Below are 12,018 nucleotides of genomic sequence, written 5' to 3'. Positions count from 1 at the left end.
AGTGCGTGTGTTTCATTTCAAGAAAACCTTGCTAGATTGCTTTTTCTCAGTGGTAAAAGTATAGTCAAATTGAAGCTGAAAGCATAAAGAATCGTTTGCATGCATTCAGCGAAGTGTTTTCGTAAGAAAATCCAGTGAAAATAGTGTTTCAATTTGGGTTGCCGAAAATAGTCTGGCATGCCGAAGCCGTCATTTCCCCTATATCATCTGAAAGAGCTTCGTTTTCTGAGCACAGCGATATTTTTTTCGAACCCACACACTTTCATCTCGATTTTTAAATCAAGATCTAAAGCAAAATAATAACTTCACTGTTTGACACTAAACTGACAAACTGACAGCTCGCTGCCATACACAAAGTGACACCGAGGGGCGGTAATAAGGTGATTTTTGCAAATGTAATCGTACTTATTTAAAATAGTTCCAGTGTACCAAAATTGATGAAATTTTGGGTTTGGGTTCCATTTTTAATGCAGATTACGAATATGCATTTACCTCAATACCCTTAAAGAACCCAACCATAGACCTATCATAAATTTTCAGAGATTTGGAAAAAAGTTCTAGACCCAATATTCTGCCTATTTTACATTGAGACCTTGAAAGTTGTCCAAGCCTACACTGCAAAAAAAAGTTACTTAAAATTCACCTGAAAAGTACGTAGATATTTTCCATCACACTTTTCAGGTGAATAATACGTAGTTTGGGGGAGAGAAAACATTTGATTTTCACGTAAATTTTATCGGACTTTTCGATGATCTTCAAATTGGCATAAATTAAAAGCTACGAAAATTAGCAAGTAAATGGTACTGGATTTTGTAGTAATGATAAAGTGAATTAGTGATAGACTATAGATATATATTTCGATTTATTTGAGTAATCAAATGATTGCATTCTAGGAAAAAAACACTAATTTACATTATTTAATAATTGGCACTGATGATCTCGAAGTTGAAGTACATTAACTGTATAGTAGCACCCTTATAGTTCGTCAATTGTTGATTGTTAGCACCTCGAACAATCCATTCCCGTATTCTGCAATTTCATTTTTAATTTATAAATGAGTATTAATTTGTAAAAATTATAGAACATACGCTTGAAAACATGAAGAAGCCTGGTAATTCCAACTCGTTCAACAACGACGAAAGAGCACCTGCTTCTATCGCCATTTTTGAATTACGAATACGACAAGAAATTGTCATTAAATCACGAAAAACTTACTTGATTTTCACTTAACCTTTACCAGCATGACATGATTGAATCCAATGGAATTCATTACCATGTCATTGCATTTTATGTGCGGCACGTGAACCTTATTGAGTTCCTATTTTGAAGAGGTTACCTGAATTTTCAGGTAAAAATTACCTTTACCATTGGTTCAATGTATAATGTCAAAAAATGGTCTAGGAAAATTTTCAAGCTCTCGACATTTGTTAAAAAGCCATACATTTCAAAATTCTTTGACCCCCGGTAGCTTTAGTATTTGTCCATACATCGAGAAAAAAAATCATGTCACAGATTCTTCAGTTCCTTTTTAAGTCCATTAAATTGTATTGTATTTTTTTTTCCATACTAATATTCCAGTAATACAAAAACAAAAATTCCAGGTCAGGGTCTTAGAAAAAAAAATAAAAAAAAAACTCTAAAATGTATTCCTAAATCTCTAATTTTTCACGATCGAGATTTTAAGTCCTAAGCGCATTCAATTTTGTTTTATGTCCATGATCATTCCAGCTGGGAAAATTTTCCTTGTGCCATTATAATGAAATTTTACCTTAAACTGCGATCTAGAAAAGTTGTCTAGATCCCAGAGTTATGATTCTTTTTCTATGTTTGAGGTGTTACAGAAGATTCTATTCTTGGGAGGAATGGAGCAAAGTAAAAAGACGACCATATCTTTCCGATCAATAAATGTCACTATTGGTATTACATCTCATAAAGGGTGTCCACGATGAAATTGCCACACTATGAAATTGCTCTAACTTTTTAACCGTTGGGTAGAATTTAATGAAAATTTGGGTGGATTTAGTTCATAGTGCATTATTTACATCCTGCAAGTTTTAAAGTCTTGTGATCAAAACTCGCGGAAATGGAGTCAAAAGAACAGCTCGTGCGTGATAAAATCTTGCGCATTTATCACGAGAACAAGGATCTCTCGCATCGTTCCATCGCTAAAACGTTGGGAATCGCGAATTCCACGGTGTCGCGAGTGATTAAGCGGTTCGAAGAACGGTTGACCACCGATCGGAAGCCCAGAAGTGAAGGAAAAAGTATTCCGTACAACACCAAAAATCACAACCGCGTAGTTGGGGCCTTCAACCGAAATCCGAACGCCTCCGTTAGGGATGTGGCTAAGAAGCTGCACCTAAGCCGAATTTTTGTCCAGAAGGCCAAAACTAAGGCTGGGCTTCGAACGTTCAAGGTACAAAAGGCCCCTAATCGCGACGAGAAGCAGAACAAGTCCGCCAAAACCCGTGCCAGGAAGTTGTACCTCAACATGCTGACGAAAGTTGAATGCTGCATCATGGACGACGAAACATATGTGAAGGACGACTTCAAACAGATCCCCGGCAACCTGTTTTTCACGGCCAAGGATAAGTTCAGCGTTCCGGAGCATGTCCGCACTCAGAAGATGTCCAAATTTGCGAAGAAATTCCTGGTTTGGCAAGCCATCTGCACGTGCGGGAAGCGGAGTGCACCTTTCGTGACCCAGGACACGATGAACGGACAGGTGTACATAAAAGAGTGCCTCCAGAAGCGGCTGCTTCCTCTCCTGAAGGCCCACAACGTCTTCTGGCCGGATTTGGCCTCATGCCACTACTCCAAGGACGTGCTGAAGTGGTATGCGGACAATAAGGTCAATTTCGTGCCGAAAATGTTCAACCCTCCCAACACTCCGGAGCTCCGCCCCATCGAGAAGTACTGGGCGATTATGAAGCAGCACTTTCTTAAACGACCTAAGGTAGTGAAGACAGTCGAGGAACTGAAGAAAGTATGGGTTTACATGCAAAAAACGGTTGATTCACAGGTTGTGCAGAATCTTATGGCCGGGGTTAAGGCCAAGGTGCGGGCATTTGCGTATGGACTGTAAATAAAATACGAGTAAAATGGTAAAATGAAGTTTAATAGTTATTTCTCAATCCCTGAAAATTTGATGGCAATCGGATGAAAACTCGAATTTTGCGAATCAATTTTGTGTGTGGCAATTTCATCGTGGACACCCTTTACCCACTACCAGCCCTGCCATTAGTACCGTCCCAATGAGGCGTTCATCTAGATAAAATTGATAAATAGTAGATTTTTAGCGATGGGCCCAATATTAGATCCATAGGCCAACATTAGAGCCATTTCCCCTATTTCCCGGTTTTGTAGGCTTTGTTTTGATATTTTGTGTGGATTTTTTCTTACGTTGGAACGTTGGAAATCCTTCGTCGATGTCAATCAAATCTCCAAAAGAGTAATTTTTATTATTGGCGACAGCTTGGATGATCTTTCGGTCAATCTTTCGGTTTTCAGGTCTCGTTATTCGGCCAGATTTCCGTGTGCGTATCTACCTCGTCATGCTTCCGGATGCTTTTCGATAATTACTTCCTCCGTTTTCGCCAGTTTCCTGAGGAGAAGGTTGAGAATAGTCCACCATTTGTGCTAGATCTGTTTGTGCTTTCCGGGCAAATGTCTTGCATTTTGCTGATTTGGAATTTTGACACACATACTTGTCGAGCAATATGTAAACAACAACACACATCAATCAGCGGGATACAAAAGGCTGAAATACTCTATAATATTTCTGGATCTACGAGACGAAGGTGGATCTACATATATAGTTTTTGATAAGAGAAGAGAAAAATTTGACTAAATTATTATTTAAACAATAATCTTATGACACTAAGATAAAATGTAATATTGCTCCCATTTTTCTCATTGCAGATTGATCATGTTTTTGGCGTCGAAGTAATTCCCCCGGCACGAGAAATTATCAGTCGTGATGGTAACATATGTGTTGCATCAACATTGCTACTATATAATTAGTGTTATGAGTTATTTCACTAGCGAACGTGCAGCAGAGGAAGAAAATGAGTTGGGTATCATCTGATTTTTTTCATCATCGTATTTCCCACCCCCATGATCTAAAAACCAAATTACTGTTTTAAAATTTATGTACTGTTCTGAAATTTAACGTGTATTTTTTTTAAACTCATTTTCCTCGTGTTAAAATTGTCGCACAACATTTCATTTTCGGTGGAATCCAGCATTTGGAACATGAAATATTGCTCACCAGATCTTTTAATCAGTAACATAATGGATAATATGTAAGCAAACCGATCAACATTAACCACTTACTGCTAATACCACTTACACAGAAATACATCTCCCGTATCTCATTTGTTTTAGAATAAAAAAAATAGTTAATTGGAATGTTTATCCTGGGTTGACGCCAGCAGAAACTACCAAACTTGAGTAAAACAATAGGAAGGGGTTTTAGCTAAATTTAGTCTTTATCTCCCGTTACATAACGCTTCGTCATATATGTGCTCCAGTAGCACTCATACACGTTTGTGGTTTTCAGCCGTTGGTCTTCTTCCAACGGTTTCATCTGGTCCCCTCGGTACAGCTATCGTCGGTAGGTTCATCCACCCTTTATCGCCAGTTGGGAGTTAATGCCGTTCCGATGCTGGATATATAGTCAAATATTGCCTTCGGAATTTCCAAATCCTTAGCGCGGAATTGTCTCAAGTGGTTTTTGAAGTTGGACAAGACTGAGATGGCGCTTTTCATCACGCAATGCTCATTATTCTAGCGTCAAGGATTTCTACCGTAGCATGCTGAAAAGTTGGAAAAGGGCACATTTGCTGTTGCCTATTTTCAGGTCGCTTGGATTAAAGCGGAATATCCTGCGTAGGCGAGGTTATGGGATAGTGTCTTCATAACGGGTCGAGCTCCGGTGTAGAGGTCATCATCATCTGGCTTTGTTGCCCCGGTCGATGGTTCAAAGACATCACTGCTGAGAGGTGGCTGTCTTTGTTGCGGCGTAGGGCGGGGTGCCTGTCGGGAGGAATTCCATCTCGCTTTGGCATTGACAAACTTGTCCTCGGATTCTACTGTCCAATTCCACCTACTATTGTCTTCAACATCATCGATCTTTCGTTGGTTGAAATAATGCATTCTTTCTGTATTGCATCGTTGCAATGCACGACGTTAACGGTTTGGTTGGGGAGGACTCCATCACCCTTAAGCTGGGTTTAGACTAGGCAAGTCAAATGATCAACTCAGTTGAATTCAACTGACTTGATCAATTGATTTGCCCTGTCCAAACCCAGCTTTACGGTTATTATCACGGTACGACATAAAGTCAGGTTATTCATATTGAATTCGTATAAAGCTGGGTTTAGACAGGGCAAGTCAGTTGAATTCAACTGACTTGAACGCGAATTGAACGTGTCATTCAACTGACTTGATCGGCTCACTTGAATTGAAAAAAAAAGTTGGACCAGGCTCAACTTTTCAAGCCAATTGAATTCAACTGAGTTGATCAAATGACTTGCCTAGTCTAAACCCAGCCTAAGTTCTACTTTTGATTTTTCAAAATTTCTTCATTCCATCCATCAGGTCATGGTAATTCTATCTGCGAATTCTACCGACTGCGCCATTGTCGTGACCGGACCGCAGCCTCAGCCACGGTTACACGAAATAATGGTGCAGCTCCCATGGCTGCGGCTGGTTGCTGCTGTTCCTTCTGCTTCCGTCTCCTTCAAAATTCGTTACAAGAATGCCGTCAACGAGCATAGTAGTAAAATTGATTATCATTTTACATTGTTCGTAGATTACAATTGATGAGCCTGAAGGGCTCTTCATCTTCGTTTAATTTGCTTTTCTATTTTACGTGTTTACGTTTTTCAACTAGTTTACAGGATACCCCTTTGGGGTGCGTTTTACTTAAATTTAAAAAAATTTTCGATATCCTACCTAACTACTAATAACTTAACCTAATTAGGAGATTTGGTCTCAGACAGGCGTCTCTGAACCTTTCGAGGCTGAGCATACTCCGCTCCTCTAGTGTCTGAACATCAGCCAGGCGGTGGATCTCACAGTATCGAGTCCGCGGGGGACTGTTGAGGATCATCCTAAGGATCTTGTTCTGGATCCTTTGAAGTTTAAGGTGATGGCACTTAGCACAGCTCTCAGGGTGAGACCAAGGTAGACGACTTCACTCAACCATTCAATGGGAGTATTATCATGGTGGACTTTCAAGTTACCATGCGGCACAAGCCGAGGTGAATTGGAGTGCGTAAATAGTATGGTCTGTGTTTTAGCTGCATCTTCCAGTTTTTGAAATAATCGGACAGAACATCCAGGCCTGATTGGAGTTTTCTCGTCAGAACACGGATCACTTGACCCTTATGATGGCATGATGATGGCAGTGTCATTCGCAAACATTGACAAAATTCCACCAGCCGGAAGGGGAGGAACAACTGACGTGAACATGTTGAAGAGGATAGGACCAAAGAGGCTACCCTGGGGAACCCCAGCATCAACGTTGAACTTATCAGAATGAGAATTGTTCAAGAAGAATAATCTGGAATAATCTGCCCGACAATTAGTTTTCGATGATCATAACAAGGAAGATCGGGAAATTGTATCGATGCAGCTTGTACACTACCCGAGCAAAGCTGAAGATCCCATAATACCATACATTGTCGAACGCCTTCTCAACGTCCAGCAATGTAATGGCAGATGTATTGGAAACGGACTTGTTCCGCTTGATGATGTTAGTAACCCGTGCGAGCTGGTGGATGGTAGAGTGGCCTTTCCTAGAACCCGAATTGCTCTTTGAGAAAGATGTTATTATCATTTGAAAACACCAGCAGACAGCTTCGAAACGGAGGATGGGTCGATAGCTTTTTGCACCGGTAGGGTTGTGGATTGGAATGATTTTGGCTAACTTTCAACATGCAGGGAAGCAGCCAAGCACCAAACATTTATTAAAGACCGCTGCATGGTGCTCGCAGAAGTCAACACTCAAGTTTTTCAACTCGAGGCTGACCACTTCATCGACACCAGCGGCCTTCGTGTTCTGGGTTGATATAATGGCTGCTATCACCTCATCAGCCGATATTCTATTTTCGTCAGGGACAACTACGGGGGTGGCAGTGACTCTAGACATTGCCTCCGATACTGATACTGCAGGCTGTTAGGAACTCACCATGGCTTGGCCAAGGTTATGTGAATTCTCAAAGTGTTGACCAAGAGCATTGGCCTTTTCAACTGGGGTTATGAGTAAGGATGGATCCGAATTCTGATTAAGAGGGGCCTCGGCTTATTTTTAAAAATCTTTGCCATTTTCCAGAGCGGGAGAGAGCGAATCTTGTTTGCAAAATCGTTATTTCTGAAATGATTTTGTTGAAACGGTTGCAATTGGTCTTCAGGTTAGGCAGGCCAGTACGCTGGTACGGAGTCTACTGAGGTCTTTAGTGGGCCTGTCAAGGTTCAAAATAATACTCTGTCTGGATACTGGCACATGTTGCTCTCATGGCAGGGAAATCGCTTCATCGATGGAGTGCAGACACCGTTCGATGTCGTCGGTCGTTTCTAGCATAGTCGATACTGGTGTCAACGCAGCGTTGGAACTGCGCCCAGTCAGCGTGGTGATAGTTGCGTCGGGAAACTTCGAATCGGTTCACTAAGGAATCCACTTTGGCCACCAACGCCTAGTGGTCCGAGCTGAGTTCTTGGTAGGCCACAGGTTGTGGCTCATGTTGCTGATGTCAATGGTTACATGAACTTCGGACCTACTCAACCGAGTGGGAGTGTCCGGACTCAAGATGTTGTCCCTGAAGTTGACTTGTTTGGGGCTGTTAGCCGCAACGACAGGAGTAGAAACTAGTAGCAACAGCCGACAGTAGATGTTCCTCCGTAGGGCGATGGCCACTCCTCCTCCCCCGGAACTGGTTCGATCCAGCCTCACAAGTCGGGAAGGAAGACGTTAATCTCGGGCTTGAAGTGCGTTTCGGTGATAATGGCGATATCGATGTTTCGTTCGTTGAGGAATTCAATGAACTGGATGCTCTTGCTCTTGCAATTTTGATGGCTACGCGTTCCATACTTATTGATGAGGGATACGGCAGCATGAAGCTGTTCTGTTTGGGTCCTACAGGTGCGCTGGATCTTGATGACTTCTGTCACGAGTGTAACAAGTTTAGCCGTTGTAAGCAGAGTGTCTGCGTTCTCAATCGTTGGTGAAGGGAGAGCACCTTCATGCTGCCACGATAGCCCCGGAGGTGGAGCTGTTGCCGCATATGACTGTTGAGTTGAGTTTACCGGAGTGTTATGCATCCCAGCTGTTGGCGGGACCAATGCAGCACCAGCAAAACGGTTGTTGAGTGGAAGTGGCGGAATTTGACGCCCTTGCAGGATGGCAGAAATGTTCTGCCCGTTATTTTCTGGCACTCTTCTGCGGCCAGGTTGATTCTTCGTAGAGCCTTTATTGCGGATAGCAATGAATTCCGCTCGCTTCAGGCATGTCTTGCTGGTTGCCCGATGTGCTGTACCACAATTGGCACTTTTGTGGTCTGCTTCCTCCAATAATTCGCAGGCATCAGATGCGTGTTGATTGCCACAATTGTAGCAGCGGAAAGCCATGTGGTAGTTCGCGCATTGGGTGACATCAAGGTAGACTGGCTAGCACAGGTCCCAAATTACCACGATGTGGAAGAGGGCCCGAATGCTCTGGAGGTCCTTCAAGCATGTTGAATTCCTTTCCATGCGGACCAGCGGACAGCTGGTCACGGTACTTAAGTGAAGCGTCATGACGATTCATCTTGAAGATTTGGATCGGCTTGAGTCAAATGGGAATCACATCACCGTAAGTGATAAGTTGTCACTTCGCCGTGAAGTGGCATCGGTAATAAGGGTCCATGTTGCTTCAATTCATCGACAGTGTGATTGTTCCATGTCGAGAAGGCCGCGGCTTGGTCGCCTCAATATCGTGGGAGAAATAGTCCACGTTTTTTCTGTTCACTACAGCAGCAACGCCTCGACGGCCATGTAGTAGGTCATCGCTGGAACCATCAGCCTTCAGTACACATCGTACACTTGAGACTTTTCACAATGTAAAAGTCGATATTTTCCCGCAAGCCTTCCTGGAATCATTTACGAAGGACGGTGGAACTTTTTCCTTCTTTTCCACCTTCGGTTCATCGTTGTTTTCCATGATGGCGTAACGATTGTACGCCAAAAGCTTCTTCGATGCCGATCGGGATCGTTTCCCTGCCGGAATAGAAGTCGTACGATGCTTCTTCTTCTTCTTCTTCTTCTTATTTCCTTTATTTAACGTCGGTCTCTGTTCCGCAATCTAGTGCCAATCACCGACGGACATCGATTGCCATCCATTGACGGCAATCGAATGTGCAGGAAGGCAGCTTCCACACCTGCGTAGGATATCGCACCCATTCAACACACATGGGCCGGGACCAACGGCTTTACTTCCCTTCCGAAGGAAGACGTGACCAGAGATTTTAATGCCTCAGAAAAATCCCACCGACCTCGGCTGGGATTGAACCCAGACCTATTGGGGTGTTAGAAAGCAGTCACGCTTACCACTACACCACCGGCGCCGGCGTACGATGCTTCACCAAACACCGCGAAAAACAAAGAGCGCGAACACTATCAAAACAAACTAACGAACAACTCGAGAGAGCGGATGAAACCGGACTGGACTGCTTGACGGTTAAACCAAGGAGGGGAGGTGGCTGTCAAATACGAACAATCGTCGCCTACCTCGCATAAGTGGTTCCAAACGTAAACAAGCCATAAGAAACCTACAGCGTTTGTTTACGTTTGGAACCAGTTTCATACAAGATGATCAGTAGGCTGATTTGACAGCACATCCCCCCCCCCAGGGTTAAACAGAGAATTATTGCCGTCAACGAGCTTAGGTACCTCATATTTACACCTGCTAACCTAACAAAGTTTTCGAACCAATGAGATTCCGTTTACATACGGTCTATCACGCTTCACGCTCACTCGATTCTACCCATTCTTTATTCCACATAAACTCTATCTACTACACTTATGAGTTACTGGGGACCGCTGTCTCGGATCGTGTATAAATACTCTTAAAATAACATGTTGCCCAGCTGAAACTGTCAACTGTTATTATTAAAATAAATAACATTCAGACACAAAATGCCATTCTGTATAAAACAAAAACTATATGCAAACCAAGAGCGCCATATGTATTATCGTTATTTTCCGTTTATTCGTTTTGCATTAATTTTGTTTGCAATCAATCCATCTGCATCTGTTCGCCAACCGGAATGTGTGATAATCCGCCGATAATCGGTTTGTGTGTGTATGTGTGTTTCGAGAAGGGCCGAAACATTTTGGCTTATTTCCAACGAAAGGAGGTGAAACTCTACCCACAGGCAGTGCACATATTTGAAGCAAAAGTTTTAGTCGCAAATGAGGCGGATCCGATTTTTTCCCTCCTAGGCTTAAGACGAAATGTAAAACAAAGTTTGAATTAAAACAAATCGTCGAATAATATATATATATATATATATTTAATTGTACTTTTAAGGTCTCAACATCGTGTAGTGATATAGTTGTAACACGTATTGATGCATGTATAAAAATGAAGTATGAAATGTAAGTACTAAATCCTTCTTTCATTAAAACGTGGATTCTCTGGCTGGTCGGTCAGGTACCACGAAGTGCAAAGCAGCAGCAGCCAATGAGCACATTAGTATGCAATATTTGAATCATATTTGCTAATAAGAGATATCATTTATTCTATGGTAACATACCCCCTTAACAGCTGGGAAGCTTCATTGTAAGAAAGCTTTCTTTGTATTTTTTTTTCTCTTAAGAGTGGCATATAGTACAGCTAAATAAATGCAACTACACTGGCTTCAGAGATATACATGATATATTTATATAAATCGCTGTAATATAGCGTAAGGACATGGCGGTTGTAAGATGTTTTCCCCTTTTTATCTTTTTACCATTATCCTACGATAAGGTCGTTTTGTTTTTTCTTCTGTAATAAACTTATCCTTATTCTAGTTAGTGGAGATGTTTTTGTTTGAAAGAGATCCGAAATATCCTAGAAAATAAATTTACTTTCGGAAAGGAAGAGAAAAAATTATTTTTCATCAAGCAGAGTCGCTAATTTGGATTGAAGTGAAGTAAGTTCCGCGAATGAGGAATGACTGTTGCCCAGGATGCGGTTTCCCGATTCTGACTCAAAAAACCCAACCTTAAGATCCATCAACGTTTCGAACCGGCGCGAAGTCACCCAGTTGCTCTGCTAGATGTTCGTAAGGATCATGCGATGTAGGCTACTTCCGAAAGTATTTTCTCTCAAGATGAAGCAAGACTCCACTTGGGATAAGTTTTACCACAACAGGCCCTGCGGTGTATGTAGATCTCCGTTAACGTGCTTTTTCGATACCTGGTTATTTTAGTGAGATAATTCCTTACTTTATTTATTTATTTTCAAAATGCGATTGGGCTAGGGTCCTGTTTTTCATTTCCATTTTCCTTCATTTCTTTTCAGAGAGTCTCTCGAGCAATGGATTTTTTATATATTTAATTTGATCAGAAACGTGTTTTAATCTTTTTGACGTAGGATTACACACCAAATTTCCAAAAAAGCAGCAACCAGATTTAAATAAAATGCTCCATTTGCAAAATAAAGGCATTTTAATATTGCACTCGTATACCTCACCGCGTAAAATTTTGAAACCATCATCACTCTCATAGTTCTTCTATTCTCCACGAGTGCCAACTTTTGGGCTACTATGTCACCCTGTAGAATACAGTGTTGCCCACAATACAGTTGCTTAATCTTGCCATACACGCAGGCAAAAGAACGTAAGAATTCCATAAGAAACACTTATGAATTTTAATCACAAGAAATCAGTATGAATTTCATTGATTTGCCTTATGAAAAATAATGTTGACAAAAAAAAAAAAATAAATCGGAGCAGACTGGAACCGAACAATGGACGTTGAGATTACCGGCCC

The 12,018-nt window shown here is 41.7% G+C and overlaps 1 protein-coding gene across 1 annotated transcript in view; it reads left to right on the top strand.

The window, feature by feature from the left end:
- LOC135697703 (zinc finger TRAF-type-containing protein 1 homolog) overlaps nt 1–4,131 on the top strand; it is a 44,205-nt gene extending 40,074 nt beyond the window's left edge. Inside the window, exon 6 of the mRNA XM_065217491.1 lies at nt 3,922–4,131. Coding sequence (XP_065073563.1) covers nt 3,922–3,949 — 28 coding nt within the window. The 3' untranslated portion in view covers nt 3,950–4,131. The remainder of the gene's footprint in view (nt 1–3,921) is intronic.
- The last annotated feature ends 7,887 nt before the right edge of the window (nt 4,132–12,018 follow it).

The sequence above is a fragment of the Ochlerotatus camptorhynchus genome, unplaced genomic scaffold, assembly GCF_037179485.1.
Source record: "Ochlerotatus camptorhynchus isolate MF236.1 unplaced genomic scaffold, CSIRO-AGI_Acam_v1.1 ptg000007l, whole genome shotgun sequence".
Taxonomy (NCBI): domain Eukaryota; kingdom Metazoa; phylum Arthropoda; class Insecta; order Diptera; family Culicidae; genus Ochlerotatus; species Ochlerotatus camptorhynchus.
This window is presented reverse-complemented; position numbering and strand designations above follow the sequence as displayed.